The following is a 17,907-nucleotide window of genomic DNA, read 5'->3' as shown; positions in this document are numbered from 1 at the left end:
AGTTAGGATATTGAACTCTTTTTTCTAAAAAAAAAAATAATAAAGAGAGAAGAAAAAAGATTAAGCGTTCTCCATTCAACCATTTTCTTAAAAAAATTAAGAAAAAATAATAATGGCATCGGACAATCAGAAGATTCCAATTTCTAAAGCTAGTGGCTGTTAATATTTGTATTAGGGTTACGAATCTATGATTATGAATAAATATATAATTGTTTTAGTTCGTGGAAAATGATTAATTAATTGACCCTTTGCAACAAAAAAAAAAATCATTAATTAATTTAGCCTTTGCAAAAAAAAAAAAAAAAAAAAAAAAAAAAAAATCATTTATTGAGTCTTGAAAACTAATAAATTAAACTACATAAAATATAAGGTGGTTGGGATTTTTGAAAGGAATAGTTGAAATGGAAGAAAATTTTGTAGTTAGATTTGATGTTAAGCTGATACAGGTTGGCATAAAGTCTTGTTCTGTATATTAAAGTTGTTGAGTGCCACTACTATGATTCATAAAATCACCTCTTTCATTTTTCAGAAAAACGGGATTTTTTTTCCCAATGAATCTCAATGAATATAATGAGTATTTTGCATTAAAAAAGAGACATTGTTGAAAATATTTACAAGATTTAACAAAATTTTAGAACTATGATAGATACTGATAGACTTCTATTATCAATTAGCGTCTATCATTGATTTCTAAAATTTTGTTATATTTTGTAAATATTTTGATTCATTTTTCTATATTTGAATTGACTTTTCTTTTTTTAAATAAATTTATTTTATTACTCTTTTTTTTTCGAACTCCAATAGAAAAAGATGACGATTTATTTTCATCGTTGATGTCGAGGAAAATAATGAAGTCAAAATTATAGGAAAAATTTGTAATGAAAAAAATGCACGAATTTTGATAGAAATATCCATAAAGTCTATTTATAGAAATATTTTTAAAGAAAATTATAGAAATTTAAAAATAAAAAAAATTAAATTAAATTAATAATATATTTTTAAATTTTTAAATATGTTAGCATGTCTATAATTTATATTATATTTATATTAGTAAAACTTTGTTACTTATTTTCTTTATGTTTCATAGATTTTACTACAATATAATGTAAATATTGATCCACTTCTCATACCAATCTTGAATCCATAAAAACGTGAAAATATCAGCGAAATCCTAATAATCACTTTTTTCTCTCTCCCTCATTTGAGTAGACTCTTATAATAACTCAGGTCTCGTTAGATAATTATTTGATTTTGATTTTTTTTAAAATTAAATCTATAAATACCCTATCCACATCTAAATTTCCACCTAGTTATGTGCTCCTTACCAATATCTTTAAATCAAACTAAGCACTGAAAATTAAAGGTACATATAATTTTTAGAATTATTTTTCTTTTTTGAAATTTGATTGAGAATTCAACTCTTACTTGATAAAAGTTATGAAAATTTTCAATTTACACCCTAAATTTTTGGGTTGTATTAATGTAAATCAGGAACTAATAATTGCATCCATTTAAATTATAAATTTTCATAATATATCAATTTACACTTTTCTTTAGATTTAATTTGAAAAATATTGTGCAAGACATTTAGGCCCGTTTGGTAAGCATTTTATTTTTTGTTTTTGTTTTTGAAAATTAAGTTTGTGGACATTACTTTCACCCCAAATTTATTCATTTGTTATCTACTTTTTACCAATGGTTTAAAAAACAGTCAAAATTTGAGAACTAAAAAAAATTCCTTTCAAAAAATATTATTTTTGTTTTTGGAATTCGACTAAGAATTAAACCATCGTATTTAAGAAAGATGCAAATCATCGTAAGAAATATAGATGAAATAAACTTATTTTTAAAAAATAAAAACAATAAATCAAATGGTTATCAAATGGGACCTTAATTTTCAATTAAACTTCTAAATTGTTAGAAGTGAATCAATTTAGAACCTTTATTAGGATTTTTTTTTTAAAATTTAATGCATCCATTATTACACGTGTGAATGTCTTCAAATGTCGATTTAATAAAATGGACGATTATAATTTTTCTGGATAATTTTCAAAGAAATTTTAATTGAGAGTCTGAATTGATTCTTTTACGTAAGTTTAGAGGTTTATTTGATAAAATTATAAATCTCATGTAATGCTTGTCCAAACAAAACATAAATGCAGGTATACATGCTATTGTAAGAAGTTTAGAGAAAATAGATATAGTTTTTTTTTTTAAAAAAAAAAAAAAAAATCAAATGATTACCAAACAAACCCATAGTTTTTATGATTCGAAGCAACCTTATATTTTAATTAAAATATTTTTATAATGATGAAAGTATGATTGTTTTAAATAATAAAACCATTCAAAATATTTTCAAATAGTAAAATGTCATTGTCTATCAATGATAGATATTAATGAACATCTATCAATGTTAGTGTCATTTTATTATTTTTAAATAGATTGGTTTATTTTATTATATTTGAAACGACCCAAAACGAAATATACATTTTTTTAAAAAAAAATATACATGAACATTTACTATAATATTATTTAAATATAAAAATATTTAATATTTGATCTATAATTTTAATAAGTATTTGGATTCACTTTTAAGTGTTTAAATAAACGTTTATAAGTAAAAAAAAATGTGTTTATAATAGAAAGGTAAAAATTCACTCTCTTTCTGATATGGTGTCTATATCTCAATAATTGCAAATCTTGATTCAAAATTGAAATGGGAACATATATTAATAAATTTATAATATTATTTTAAAAAAATATTATTACGTACAAAATCTCAATCATATATAATCACTTTATTGTTGGTTTAATCGATTAAAGATTAATCACGTGATCCAGGCATCGAATTGTGGGACTCTCACGTGCGTCGTCAAAACCCAGTGCCCTTCCAGACATGATCAAATTAAATAAGGATTTCTCTCCCTCTCTTCAAAGTTTAAGCTCAGCCACTACTGATTCTTTAACTCGTTTCAGAAGGATGGAATGTACCAACAGGTTATAGATACTGCTGATTGCTGATCCCTTTTTAGGTTTAGAATCAATGTTCAAGGAAAAGTAGGAATCGAGGAGGAAATTCTGGAGAAAAATGAGTTGTACTTTGACTGTAATGTCCTTCAATCTCCACGACGATCAACCACCAGAGAGTTCAAATTCATGGGAGAAAAGAAGGGATTTATGTATCAGTGTCATCACTAGCTATTCTCCAGCGATTCTCTGCACTCAACAAGGTATACCTGCCTTTTCTTCTACTGCTCTGCTACTCTACTTTATGGAATTTCAAGTTTGATTCTTTCAATGCTTGTGGATCTTGATCCGTGGTGTGATTTTTTCGCAATAATTCATCTGGGTCGTCGTTGATTTGAGTTTTGCTGGTGGGTTTTTGGTTCTGTAGGATTTTGCTTGAGTTTTGAGTATGGCCTGGGTTAGTTTGCTCGGAAGCTCCAATTGAGTAGACATTTGATGGAGCTTTTTTTCCTTTTTTTTTTTTTGGGGTGGGGTAGGGGGTGGGGGCGGGGGGCGCTACTTTAATGATTGAGTTCAATACATTTGATTTGGAAGAAATTAATGACCTCTTACCATTTGCCTCTCTGATTCCTTCATTTCTTTTCCTTAATGAGTTTAGGTGTGAAATCTCAGTTGGATTTTCTTCAGCAGGGCTTGCCTGGTATGTGCTTCTACTGAGATTATTTGTAAACTTATATATAGGCTTGTTATTGTTGCTATGAAATAAGAAGTTTTTTTATATGTTCAACGATGAACTTACGATTATAGAAATTGAAAATTTTAACATATTGGATGGAGGATAACTTCAATAAGCCCGTGATGGCAAAAAAGTATTAGATTTTTTTACGATTCAAAGAAGTTCCTCACTGATTGGTTACCTGGTAGAAGAATTTGGTGAAGCTCAAATTATAAGATTTTCGATGATTAATCTTCTGATGCGAATGAAATTACAGGTTGATTGCTGACCAATTTTTGAGGTTTTAACAGTATTAATCACTATAAGATGCTCATTAAATTGACAAGATTAGTATCAACTTCGGAGTCCTTGGCTGCCTTATGAAACTGACTCATGATCAATGAATGCTTCAATTTGAGGCGGCAAATGCCTAAGCTAAGCTTGTCATGGGAACTGAAACTTGCTTCCCCATATAAAACTGTGGAAGACAGTAATGGGGTGAAGAAAGAAACAACCATAATGCAAAATCTTATAATCATATGGATATTTTCTTAGGTTTCTATCTTTTGTGTCTGTATTATCTTTTTAGCTTCTAATTTTGATGTATTAAATATTTTTTAGGCTATGACCAATTTGGAATTTCAAGAAAAGGAGCCCATGACGATTCAGATGAACACTGCACAATCTTTTATGACAAGGAGAAGGTATCAGATTGCTTACTCTGATTTGGCATCTGTTCTAATTCAAGTCTGGTAATCTGGAGCGATTTTTCTGCTTTGCTATTTCTTTCCTCTGTTAAAAAGGTAGAGCTGTTAGAAGGTGGCACATTTTGGTTGTCGGAATCACCTTCTGTCCCAGGAAGCATGTCATGGGGTTCGATTGCTCCACATATTGCAACTTGGGCGATATCCTTGAGATTTCATTACAAATTATCTTTCATTGCATTTTAACATATCCTTTTGCCTTTGTATGGAGAACCTTGTGTTATTTGTTAACTTGACGCGATGCCCACACATTCCAACTGAAAGGAGTTGAGCCTCCTGGGTTCTCATTTCAGATAGTAAATACGAAGATGGATGAGCTCAACCCTCGTGCCCGCAGACGAAGTGCTTTGCTTACATGGCAGCATATTGCATCCTTACCGCCTAGCTTGCCTGTTATATACTGTGGAGGTTTCAACACCGAAAAGGAATCAACTACCGGTCGTTTTCTTCTTGGGAGATCCAGGTAATCGAAAAAAACAGTGTCTTCTAATTAGTAACTGTGCAGCCTGGGTAGTGTGTTCAATCCTATAGGTTCTCATTTGTGGCTAGGAGAGAGAAACTTTTTCTGTCTTAATCAGCCTTATTAGCTCACATAGTTCATTTTTCTTAATCAGCGGACATATCATTGTAGATTTTGTATTCAGTTACCAAACTCATTCTTCTTAAATCTAGATTGTTTTGTGGCTTCTCTTTCTTGTTGGCAGAGAAAAGGGTGCAGTGGGGGACATGAGAGATACATGGGCAATTGCTCGGGCGAGGAAGAATGTTTCTCTTATTCGAACTTATCATGGTTTCAAAGGTATGCAATTTAGCTCAGCCATAACTTGCTTAGGAGCTTGTTCAACCTTTGCCCGACTCTGCGAGATTCATTTCAGGTGACAAACAGGGAGCTTTCGAGTTTTTCAAGTTGATTCTTAGAGCGCTTTGCCTTTGCTGGGATCGTCAGACTCAAGATCTACATGTAGATTGGATTCTTTTCCGAGGTAGATCTTTAATCCCTGTCCTGTGTGAAGTGGTGAATGATAATATCGATGGATTTTACCCGTCATCTCACTACCCTTTGTTTGCCGAATTCATGCTTCCTCGTACGGTCAGAATGCTTGAAACAACATCTGAAGAGTAGCTCTTGATCACCATTTGTTATAACTCAGAATTCTCCATTTTTCTCTGTTTAAGCTCTAAATGATCTAAAGGAAATGTTTATAGCAGTAAGTTTTGTGTACCGTTTTACACTGTATAATAATCTTCAAATGACACTTGAATTACTTCAAAATGGCCACAAGTATTAGTTTGCTGCTGAGAGAGTTCAAAGTTGTATCAAATTTTCTTCAATGTTAAGAAGTTGTTTCAATAATGTATGCCATATACTCTTGTTGATTTCCTCTTCGCTGAATTGACCTCTTTAATGACCAATATCTACCAGATTGTGGCCAGTGAGGTTTCAGTTCTATATGAGAAAAAGTAGAATGATAATCAATAGAAAAGCAAAAAATTGTAGTATGAAACTAAAATTTACAAAGTTGTGTTTGCTAACACTGTTAGAATTGGTATCAGATGTAGTAGTATTGTCATTTAAATAGTCCATTAATATTTTGGAATGAAATTTAGATTTAAAGTGATATAAAATCAATCAAACATAAAAATAAAGAAAATAAAAGAAAAATGTGAGGAGATCCATAAAGAATGACCTATTTAAGGACAACGGTCTAGCATAAGTTTCACAATAATATAGTCTCGATAGGTTTGACATGTATTTTTTCAGAGGGGTAAAATATAAGTTTAGATTTAGATTCATAAACTTTAAAGAAGACAAGTCAATAGATTGTTTAATATATTCGTACAATATATTCCTTTAATATTTGACCAATTTTAAAACTTAGGGATCTATTGGAAGTAAAATTAAAAGGTCAAACATCTTATAAGATACAAATCTTTTGTAATTTTTTAAAAAAATTAAAATTCAAAGACTTGTTACACAAAAATAGTTTTTAAAAATTTAAGACCTACTAAATAAAATATTTAAAATGTCTACTACTTTTTTCTAAAAAATAAAATAAAATAGAAAATTTGAGCAAGACTCAATTGATCAAAATCAAGAAGTGAAAATTTTCATTTTTAACCCTTAATTTTTTTTAAAGACAATCACAAAATGTTTTTATCGTTAAATTCATAATAGCAAATTTTGTGTATAAGTTTATGTATGGTTTAAATGTAGAAATCTAAATACATACTAAAAGTAAATTTAATGAAAGAACAACAATATGTAAGTTCACAAATATGTTAGAAGTTCGATCCCCATCCCATATATTGTCAAATATTTAATGAGTATTTCTTATTTCTTATTATTATTTTTCATGTGTGTATTTAGGTTCACATGTACAAGTTTTTTCCATCTATATATATTTGACAATAAAAGCCTACAAGATTTATTTAGAAACAAACTTCAAACTTTAATACTTAAAGTGAAACTTTTAAAATTGAATGATACAATCAAAACGATCCACATAAGTTTTCATTGTCGTTTTTTTAATAATGTAACCTACTTTCAAAATGGGTGCTTAAATTAATTGAACCCAAACAATCAATTTCTTAAAATGTTATCTCCAATAGATAAAGAACAAACTGTCTCACTATCAATAAAATCAAAAACATTGCTTCAATTGCAAATTATTATTTTTTTTTAAAAAAAGAAAAAATTGTTACCAAATTTGACGGAAAAAATGAATCATACAGTTCACAAAATAATTTAGAAAAATTTAAGTGAATGTGCGCTTAATCAAAACCCGATTGGTTGATATTGCAATCTAGGCCGCACGTTATGGCCACAAAAGAAGATCGAACGGTCATGAATGCCCGATGGCTGCACCGTCTTCTATAACTCACTCGGCTTCGGGCAAGAACAGTAATTATTCGTCTTCTTCTTCTTCTTTCTTCTTCTTCCTCGTGTAAGGTAACGAAGAGAGCACCCAAAACCAGCGATTTACACTCTCTCTGAAAGAGGGGGAAGAGGTTTTTTAAGAAATTTTTGGATCTGGTTTGGCTTTTAGATCTCTCGTTTAAGCCATGGCGAGAGGGCCTTTCGTGTTCCTGCTTTGGATCTCCGCATGTCTCTTCCTTTTCCTTCGTGCTTCCTGTTTCTATCTCCCTGGTGTGGCTCCCCAGGACTTTCATAAGGTTTGTTCACTTTGCATCTCGTTTTGATTCAATCGAGCTTTTAATTGATCTTGTCTCTTTGTTTATCTATCGTTTTCGTTCTTGGGTTTCAGATCTTGCGTTTGCATGTGATTATTGGGCGTTAATGCTTTTTCTTGCCATTAGGGTGGTTGAAAAATCTGTAATTTCGTTTTCTTTTTGGTTTCTTAATTTTTGTATTTGATTTCTCCTTGGTAATCTCTGTCGGTTGTTGAATTTTAACCGAAACTGCTTAATCTTTTGAACTGGAAATGAAGTTTTTAGGGACTACCAAACTGGAAATGGGTACGAAATTATCAAATTACTGAGAACATTACGTGTGTGAATTGTGATTCCATTTCAGTATTGCATTGAGTCTCTGTTCCTTGTAGGATGAGATGGCAAATCATGTTTTTCTGTTGAGACTGGTAATGAAATTCAGCTTAGTGTTATTTCTTTTACTGGTGCAGGGAGATGTTCTGAGGGTAAAAGTAAACAAATTGACTTCCATTAAGACGCAGCTTCCTTACTCTTATTATTCCCTCCCTTATTGTCGTCCAAAGCAAATATTTGATAGTGCTGAGAATCTTGGAGAAGTTCTTCGTGGTGATCGTATAGAGAACTCTCCTTTCGAGGTATGCTATAACTATAAGCAACCTTCTCAGTCATATTTTTTCCTTTTTGTTATTAGTTTAACTTCTAACAGTATTTATTATTGTTTCTCACAGTTTAAAATGAGGGAACCAGAGATGTGTACTATTCTTTGTCGCATAGTTCTTGATGGTAAAATGGCAAAGGACTTCAAGGAAAAGATAGACGACGAGTATCGGGTGAACATGTAAGGCATCCTTTTGAAGGACTAGACATATTGATTTGATGTTAACTTATAGTTTATTTTGGTAACTTCCCTTGTCATATATGCAGGATTCTGGACAATCTTCCTCTTGTTTTTCCCATACAAAGGAATGATCAGGAATCTTCAGTTGTATATCAACATGGTTTTCATGTTGGTCTCAGAGGACAGTACGCTGGGGTATCTTATGATATGTTTAGAATGTGGATAATTTGACATCTTTATGCATGTAATCTATATTCTAGATTGATAAATCAATATATATATGTTTAATTTCTGCAGAGCAAAGAGGAAAGGCATTTTATCTATAACCACTTGACCTTCACGGTCAAGATTCACAAGGATCTGATAACTGAGTTGTCGAGGATTGTAGGATTTGAGGTCAAACCATACAGGTTCTATTACTGTTTTTGCTTCCTTGAGTAGCATTTTTCTAGTCTTCCACTTTTAGATAGCAATTGCTCAGCTATATAATTTGGTTGATATATTGTATGATTTAGTGTGAAGCATGCATATGAAGATTCTTGGACTGAAACTACCCGATTGACAACCTGTGATCCACATGCAAAACGTATGGTTACCAACTCTGAGACTCCTCAAGAAGTTGAAGAGAAGAATGAAATCATCTTTACTTATGATGTGGAGTATGTGGTCAGTTGCCATACAATCCATATATAGAATTTTATGTGCATCTTTATTGTCAAGTGCTTGCTATTTTTCCCCTCCTCCCTCTAATTCTCACCACTTCAATGTTCTAGGAAAGTGATGTGAAATGGGCATCAAGGTGGGATACCTATCTTCTGATGGCTGATGATCAGATTCACTGGTTTTCTATAGTTAATTCCTTGATGATTGTCCTTTTCCTCTCGGGTATGGTGGCCATGATTATGTTGAGGACACTATACCGTGATATTTCTAAATATAATCAATTGGAGACCCAAGAAGAAGCTCAAGAAGAGACCGGTTGGAAACTGGTCCATGGTGATGTTTTCAGGCCTCCATTAAAATCTGATTTACTTTGCGTGTACGTCGGCACAGGTGTTCAGTTTTTTGGCATGAGTCTTGTCACCATAATATTTGCTGCTCTTGGTTTCCTCTCCCCTTCGAACAGAGGGGGTTTAATGACTGCCATGCTCCTACTCTGGGTCTTTATGGGCCTTTTTGCTGGCTACACTTCTGCTCGTCTATACAGGATGTTTAAGGGAACAGAGTGGAAGAAGATCACACTGAAAACAGCTTTCATGTTTCCTGCCACAATATTCTCCATTTTCTTTGTTTTGAATGCTTTAATCTGGGGAGAGAAATCCTCTGGGGCAGTGCCATTCGGAACCATGTTTGCTCTGGTGTTCTTATGGTTCTGTATCTCGGTTCCTCTCGTCTTCGTAGGTGGCTATCTTGGGTTTAAGAAGCCAGCAATTGAAGACCCTGTGAAGACTAACAAGATCCCAAGACAGATCCCTGAACAAGCTTGGTACATGAACCCTACTTTCTCTGTACTCATTGGAGGGATACTCCCTTTTGGGGCAGTCTTCATTGAGCTGTTTTTCATCCTCACCTCCATATGGTTGCACCAATTTTACTACATATTTGGTTTCCTCTTCATTGTGTTCCTCATCCTGATAGTCACTTGCGCTGAGATCACAGTTGTGCTCTGCTACTTCCAACTGTGCAGTGAGGATTACCATTGGTGGTGGAGATCATACCTGACTTCAGGCTCCTCTGCACTCTACCTCTTCCTCTATGCTGCCTTCTACTTCTTCACAAAGCTCGAGATAACGAAGCCGGTGTCGGGGATGTTGTACTTTGGGTATATGCTGATTGGTTCATATGCTTTCTTTGTGCTGACTGGTACAATTGGATTCTACGCATGTTTCTGGTTCACAAGACTCATCTACTCCTCGGTGAAAATTGATTGATTTCTTGGAGAAATATGTTAAATACTTTTAAAGTTTTTGTTCATGTAGCAAAGGAGGAAGAAGAGGCTCACTCTGGGATAGGAAAATGGAAATTGTTTGGATTTAGAAGCGGCTTTTAATTTTTCTTTTTTCTTTTTTTCTCTTTTGAATCTTTATTAGTACAGGCTGTTTTGGAGATTCCAGTTATTACTTTTCTTGTTCATTGGCCCTTTGTTATGTTCTTTTACTGCTCAATAGGAGACTTTGGAGAGAATTGTGTAAGCAACAGTTCCGATGTACTCCCTTGTTATGATAGTAATGGAGGAAACAAAAAATCATGTGCTTCACCTGCTTGTTCTTTCCCTTTTATATTTCACAGTTCGAACCATGTTCAAGTTGACATTTTGTCTGCATCTTTTGTCAAGTTTACTTAGAAAAACGATTCCATGCTTCTTGTAGGTAGCATTAATAATCCGACATTAGTGCGGGCATCTGGTTTTAGAATCTGTTTGGAATGACAGAATAACATTAAAGTTGTACTTCTATGATTTGAGTGTATTTTCTGCCACTGTAGCATGTTTTTCACAATAAGTGGCAGTCCATGAGAGCTCTAAGTAACGGGTGAAGTGAATCGAAAATGGAGAAATCAAAGAGCAGAACATACGTAATGTCTGAATTGCCCTTCAATCCTAGCACTGACGTCTGTTGTATTGTATGTATCTTTATTTTTCTAAAGGTGTACAATGGTAGCATGTAGACTCATTTCATAGAAACAAAAATTTAGACATTTCACATCAAACCCTAAATTATAAATCAATGAATCGAATCGCTATTGTATGCATGTATAAATGAATTTCACTAAAATCAAAGAACAAAACAAATCTTTATTATAATAACTATAAAAATAAATAAATAAATAATAATAATAATAAATAAATAAAATATAATAGAATAAAATAAAATCTTTACCTCTAGCTTTAATTTAAAATAAATTAAATAAAAAGAAAAAAATCGAGTGAAATATTCAAAGAATTTAAAAGTTTAATTTAAAAGTTAAAACTTGCAAACATAAGAAAAACATGTGCGGAAGCATTGTCAAGTTCCAAGGCTCGTTCATGGATTCTTCTTTCATTCGCCATTCTATCCTTTTTTTTACCTAAAAAAAAAAGAAAAGGAAAATGGTGAGCATAAAAATACCCAATAAGTGATCCACTACTAGGCTCACAAGGTATACGGGCTAGTATCCCTATCAAGACAAAAGTGTGCATCCAGACATAGGCATAAACATAGGCTTAAGGGGTGAACTCAAAGGCACACTTTCATAGGAAGTGACTCCGAAGAGACAATAACATAATCATGGGTGGTGATCCCATAAGGATGCTGAAACATACTCAGGGGATGAATACAATCCGATAGGGGTGCTAACTATCACCATCAATCCGACATGAAACATACATCGTCCAAATTCATAACAAGCCATGACATATTGTAATGATCATAGTAGCATAACTCATGAGTTTCCTAAACAGTCTAAAAATTGAATAACAATCAACCATAGAAGAATATTCCATCACAACAGAAACATGCCTACAGTGCATTCGCAATCCTAACATCAATTTGGGGTTCAAGGGCGAACCGATAGTAAATCACTTACCTGAATTTAGGCCTAAACGTTGTTATTCAAGCAAGCCAACCCGTCTAGATCCCACACAATTTGAATCAAATCCTAAAGCACAAATCATAAATTAATTTTTAACATTTAGCTTCAATTTCTAAACCATAACTTTAACTTTTTTAAAAAAATGATAGAGTAGACATGCATAAAACGGAAGTTAACAGAATCATTAAGTACTCTAATTACACTTAATTTGAGCATAAAACATGTTTATTCAACAAATCATACTATTCGCAACCTTGAATTGAGTGGTGGAACTCATAATTGAGAAGGAATGTGGGTGAATATGGAGAGGGTTTGAGAGTTAGAAGAAATTCTCTTGAAATTTCCAAAATTTCATAATTCTCTTCTTTCAATTTCAAAAATCGAAATTATTTATTCAACAAATACATATAAGCACTTATTGATTTAGCCTCTTGACACTTCAAAACACTTAGATAGTAGACAAGATGTTAAAATATAGATTAATCCATTCAGAATCTCATTTTTGGGACAAATCCACTAACTAAAATTTTTTACAATATTTTTAATTAGATTTAATTCTAAATTAAATCAAACGAAATTTTAATTTCTGGAAAATTGAATTTAACAAATGGAAATTGATTTAATTTTAAATAATTAATTAAATAATAATGTAATATCAAATATTAAATTAATAAAACACCTAATTTAAACATGAATCATATTCATGTAATCAATATTTAAATATTTTGAACTCTCCAATTATGTTTAATTTCAACAAAATTAAACGTTAATTATATCAAATATAATTATTCAAACCCTAAATTGAAATTGAACATTTCAAATTCAAACCCTAAATAGAAATTTGAACACTTCAAATTCACTCAATCTTCTAATCAAAGGTTTAATCTTTTACGAGCTAGTAAAAGGACCTTACGAACCTACAGATCATGAGCTTCAACGATTTGAGATTAATCGGTTATACTCTTTAATCCGAAATAATCAATATTCGTTAACTACCGAGACATACGACTATAGCTCGATAGTTGCACTCTCCTCACTATAGATATATTTCTGTCCACTCGATTTAACCATAATCAGTATGTCGATTCTTTGTAGGTTGTTCATATCTACAGCTAGGTTAAAAATACCGTTTTACCCCTATAAATACATCTTACTCCTTAAGTCTCCACTGATCCTCTATCGAACAATTGATTTATAGTCCAACTAATAAACCATATCCTTCTCGGCCATGAGAGGGCAGGGCCCCTTTGTTCAAAACCAAGAATCAGTACTTAAGGGAATAACCTATCTGCTAACCCTAAATTGGGTAGGAGTGAATTCCTTCTTGCAGGACTATGTCTCCAACTATCTATCTGGTTTTATCCCCAAAATGGGAGGCTTATTGAGTAGTGCTGTTAAACTATTTTCACCTACTCAGATCAAAGGATAATCCTGAATAAACAGGAGTTCATAGTTAGCTCAGGATTAAGATGGAGTTACCTTAGGTCATTAAATTGAAATAGTCAGTTTTAACAGAAAATGATCGTTATAAAGAAAAGTGACTATTTCATAGTTCGGTCTTATGCAAACGTCTTTTGCATAGGATGCCCCCACTCGCATGATCCACATGAACGATTTCAGAATCACGTCATTTGTATCAGTATACAAAGTAAGCCGCATCCATAGTGTCCCCAAGATGAGGTACCCAATCTCATCTATTTACTTATAGACCTTTTAGGTTATATACTATAACTTGATCATCTTTTAGGTTATATACTATAACTTGATCCTCTCTTATGCCTCTACATAAAGTTAAAGTATTCATACTATAGCCATGGGTTCGTTTATTGGATTTTATAACATAATGAAATTTCAATAATACTTTTATTGAAAAAAAAACTTCAACAATACTTTTATTGATAAATAGAATATGTTTCCAAAATTACGAACTGGAAGTTTTAGGACATTCCCAACATAAACCAGTTACCTACACGTGGTTTATTCCAAAACCACTCCAAAATTTCAATCGAACAATCGAACCTGAAAGTAGGCCACAATTAATAATTATAAACTAAAATCATAGCATCCTTCACACTCCAATCGATAAAAAAACTCAAATCCTTATCAAAATCTTGTTAAAATCAATCCTGTACTCACTAGACAGCACCCCAAAACCTTCCAAAACTCTAATCTAACCTTCAAACACCAAGAACAAGAGTTTTTAAGCTAACAAATTGTTGGGTAATCAAGAACCAAACCCAAATATTAACCAAATGCCAAGACTGGGATGACAAGAGGCAAGGGAAGACTCCAATGACGTTTCAACGACTAATGACGACTGGGAGTTGAGGACAACGAATGTGAACGACCGGAGGAGAGACGACGACGATGTGACCGACTAGAGGAGGGACAACGACGAGCGACGACTGAGTGATGAGGATGGTAAGGGGGGGGGGGGAGGGGCTCATGTGACTATAATTCTTCCTTTTTTTTTTCTCTTTAGTGCGCTTCCCAAAGCAACCGTAACTTAAATATATATACATATATCCTTTAAAACCCTAATTCTTTTTCCTAAAAAAATACATATATTATATTTTTATGTACCTTTTTTTTTTTCTCTTTTCTTAATTTCCTTTCTTTCTTCCAAACCTATACTTTTCCTAAATATAAAATTTTCTCTTACTTCTCAAATTAAAGCCCAAAAAGAATTTTTTATTAATCAAGGAAGTCTTTTCCAAATATTTTCCAAATAATTTCAATAAAAAAAATACAATAAAAACCAACCCTTCAATTAAATTAAAACCACCCTTAGTTTCTTGCCATACTTATTAACAATTGAATTATTTAAACACAATAACTCAATTTTGTCTCAATCCTTACATAATAAGACAAGACAATTAAATAAAATTTTCCTGAAAATTTGGGTTGTTACATTATACCCTCCTTAAGGAACTTTTATCCTTGAAAGTTCTAATCCTAGAAAAGCTCTGGATACTGTGATGTTTCCTCCTCAAACTGGTGATTCTGCCATAAAACCTTTACAAGTGTTATCTCCTTTTTGCACAAAACTCTCACTTCTCTCGCAAGGATTCATATAGGCTTCTCTTCATAGTTTAAGTTCTCATTTGACCGTAAGGACTCGAAGACTGCCACATGGGATGAGTCTAACTCATATTTCCTTAACATTGATACATGAAAAACATTGTGAATCGCAGAAAAAGAAGGTGACAAGGCTAAGTGATAAGCCATAGGTCGATCCATTCTAGGATCTCGAATGGTCTAATGAAACGTGGACTTAACCTCCCCTTTCTCTCGAACCTTAGAACACCTTTCGTAGGAGCTACCTTTAGGAATACTTTGTCACCTACCTCAAATTCAAGGTCCTTACACCTAACATCGACGTAAATTTTCTGTCTACTTTGTGTTGTTTGCATCTGAGTTCTAATTTTCAGCATTGCCTCGTTTGTAATCCGAACTAGCTCGGTTCCCAATAATTTTCGTTCACCGATCTCACTCCAACAAACGAGAGACCTACAACTCTTTCCATACAGGGCTTCAAATGGTGACATACCGATAGTGGGTTGATAACTAGTATTATATACAAACTCCATCAACGTAGGTGAGAATCCCAACTCCCTGAAAATTCCAATGCACAAGCGCGCAACATATCCTCTAATGTTTGATTCAAGCACTCAGTTTGACCATCAGTCTGAGGTGAAAAGTTGTACTGAAATCTCCGAGTACCCATTGCTGTCTGAAGGCTCTTCCAAAAGCTAGAGGTAAAATGAGGATCTCTGCAAGATACAATAGACATCAGCACCCATGTAATCTTACCACCTCCTTTATATACAGTTGCACCCACCTATTCATTGAAAACGTAGACCTCCCAGTGCGCTAGCTTAGTGAGTCTATCCACTACAACCCATATCACTGTATAACTGAATATTACTGTGCTAAGTTATTAAACAATGCAGGTTTGCGTTGGTAAAATATATAAGATTACGTCCAAAAAGTATTAAGCTTGTAACATTGCGGTTGCATGCGTTCATCGCATAAAAACAGTCGATTTTTGTATTTTTGTGCAGAATATGCATTGACACAAAGCGAAAAGTGCGATCACAAGAAAGCAACGGTCGAGCGCAGCGTTACCGCAAGGCTTTGCGGTGATTTTTGCTTGCAAACATCTGCTCAAGAAGGATTTTCGCATAGAGCCGACGCAACTTGGTGGGCGCATCTGGGTGAAAAGCATAGTTAATCATGATGGGACAGAAAGTTGATGACGGTCGAGTTCAAATTAAGTTGACAAGCCGCTAACGGTCTACTATAGCAAGTACACTAAGCTTTTCGGTGACAAATATTCGGCGTATCAGTCAAAGAATTACAACCATCCCATCAGTGCAATCATAAGAGAGAAGCCGCCTTTCACCCCGAAGCTCTATAAATAACGAAGGAAACCTTCAGCAATGGAGTTCGGACAGTTAGAGAATTTTCCCTTAGATAGAATAGTCTTGTTCATAGTTTTCCTTTTTATTTAGAAATTGGAGCGAGGGAAGGGAAGAGAAACCGGAAGATCGCTTAGGGAAACTTGAGAGAGAACCCAGAGGTGTGGAAAAGCAGGGAGCGGGCCGACTCTCGCGAGAGTGAGACTATTTTTTGAACAGAGTAGAAAAGACAGTGTAAAAGCCTTGGGAAGCAAGAGATTGCTACAAGGCTCTTTATTCTCACCTTACATTGTTATTTTTTATTTCAACTCTATATCTATACAATGGAACTTCTTTATCTACATCTGTTTACTTTCTTAAAAGCACACATGAGTAGCTAAATTTGTCGAATGGGTTGAGAAGAACTAAGCTAACACGACCTAGGATCTTCATCGCATGCGATTATCTTGTTTTATGCTGTGCCCAACACCCCTTTAGTGCTTCTCGAGAGAGAGTCTGAAGAAAGAACCTAAGACTTGAGAGAGCTAGGTTAGAATCTAGACTCGAGAGAGCAAGATTAGATCTGCATAAGCAAGAGATAGGGACTTAGAGATAAGCTCTGTTTACCAACATGCATCACATGCACCCTAGAGGTAGGTTATGATATTATGTGGTCGCTTTACTTGTGTGTGTGTCACTTTGTCATCGCATAAATAAGAATAGAGACTTATGTGTAGGTCCTATAGATTCATTGCATATATTGCATGCGTTCTAGTACTAGAAGCCGTAGCATCTGTGTCGAGAGATGATTTGTTATTATATGTGTGTTGCATGATCGCATAACATGAACGCATCCTAGGAAGTGTTAGCTGAACCCCTTCTCAACATGTTCACCGCATACTCATCGCATCTTTCGTATTATCAACTTTTTTCGTAACCCTGTCGAATTTGTTTATTTTATTACCGTAAATAACAACCCAAAACAACTATTTGATTTCTCGGTTACCGCAAAGTCTTCTTGAAAATTACCACCGCATGCCATTTTTCCTAATCCCTGAGTTCGACCCTGGACTTACTAGGAAACTCAGTGGAATTTATATTTGGATTCTACTGAGAAAACTTGTTGCTCAACGCATTTCCATCATCGCATTTCATTCCATTATTTCACCTCATAAAATAACGCATCAATAACCTTTCGCTGTTTTTGGTAAGCCCACAAAGAAGTCCATAGACACATGCTCCCACTTTCATTCTGGTACACTCAGAGGTTGCAATGAACCTGCCAACCTCTACCTTGGGGCTTTCACTTGCTGACATACCAGGAATTTACTAACAAACTCAACTACCTCCCTTTTCATATCATGCCACCAGTAATACCTGAAGGAACTCTTATACAAGAGTACCTCTAAGCGAAAGCGGATCTTTCCAAAAGCATTGTGACAGAATTATTGTATTTACATTCAAACAAACAAATATGCATCA

At 33.6% G+C, this 17,907-nt stretch overlaps 2 protein-coding genes across 5 annotated transcripts; both read left to right on the top strand.

Annotated features, from left to right (window-relative positions):
• Window positions 1-2,859: 2,859 nt before the first annotated feature.
• LOC120070546 lies at window positions 2,860-5,801 on the top strand. Of its 4 annotated transcripts, XM_039022338.1 has the most exons (8): window positions 2,861-3,230; window positions 3,626-3,667; window positions 4,304-4,386; window positions 4,486-4,587; window positions 4,695-4,909; window positions 5,151-5,245; window positions 5,322-5,429; window positions 5,542-5,801. In XM_039022338.1, exons 1-8 carry the CDS (start codon window positions 3,089-3,091, stop codon window positions 5,574-5,576), a joined length of 822 nt encoding a protein of 273 aa, XP_038878266.1. In that variant the 5' UTR covers window positions 2,861-3,088; the 3' UTR covers window positions 5,577-5,801. The 4 variants fall into 4 exon arrangements, with proteins under 4 accessions (XP_038878265.1, XP_038878266.1, XP_038878267.1 ...); XM_039022336.1 differs by having other exon boundaries at window positions 2,867-3,230; window positions 5,322-5,801; XM_039022337.1 differs by lacking the exon at window positions 3,626-3,667 and having other exon boundaries at window positions 2,860-3,230; window positions 5,322-5,801.
• A 1,539-nt stretch (window positions 5,802-7,340) lies between these two features.
• Window positions 7,341-10,712, top strand: LOC120071487 (transmembrane 9 superfamily member 9-like). Its single transcript, XM_039023801.1, has 7 exons — window positions 7,341-7,620; window positions 8,088-8,252; window positions 8,346-8,455; window positions 8,542-8,650; window positions 8,753-8,865; window positions 8,971-9,121; window positions 9,229-10,712. Exons 1-7 carry the CDS (start codon window positions 7,510-7,512, stop codon window positions 10,384-10,386), a joined length of 1,917 nt encoding a protein of 638 aa, XP_038879729.1. The 5' UTR covers window positions 7,341-7,509; the 3' UTR covers window positions 10,387-10,712.
• The last annotated feature ends 7,195 nt before the right edge of the window (window positions 10,713-17,907 follow it).

This window comes from Benincasa hispida, chromosome 2, assembly GCF_009727055.1.
Source record: "Benincasa hispida cultivar B227 chromosome 2, ASM972705v1, whole genome shotgun sequence".
Lineage (NCBI taxonomy): Eukaryota > Viridiplantae > Streptophyta > Magnoliopsida > Cucurbitales > Cucurbitaceae > Benincasa > Benincasa hispida.
The sequence above is the reverse complement of the archived record's forward strand: the minus strand, read 5'-3'. Positions and strand labels throughout refer to the sequence as shown.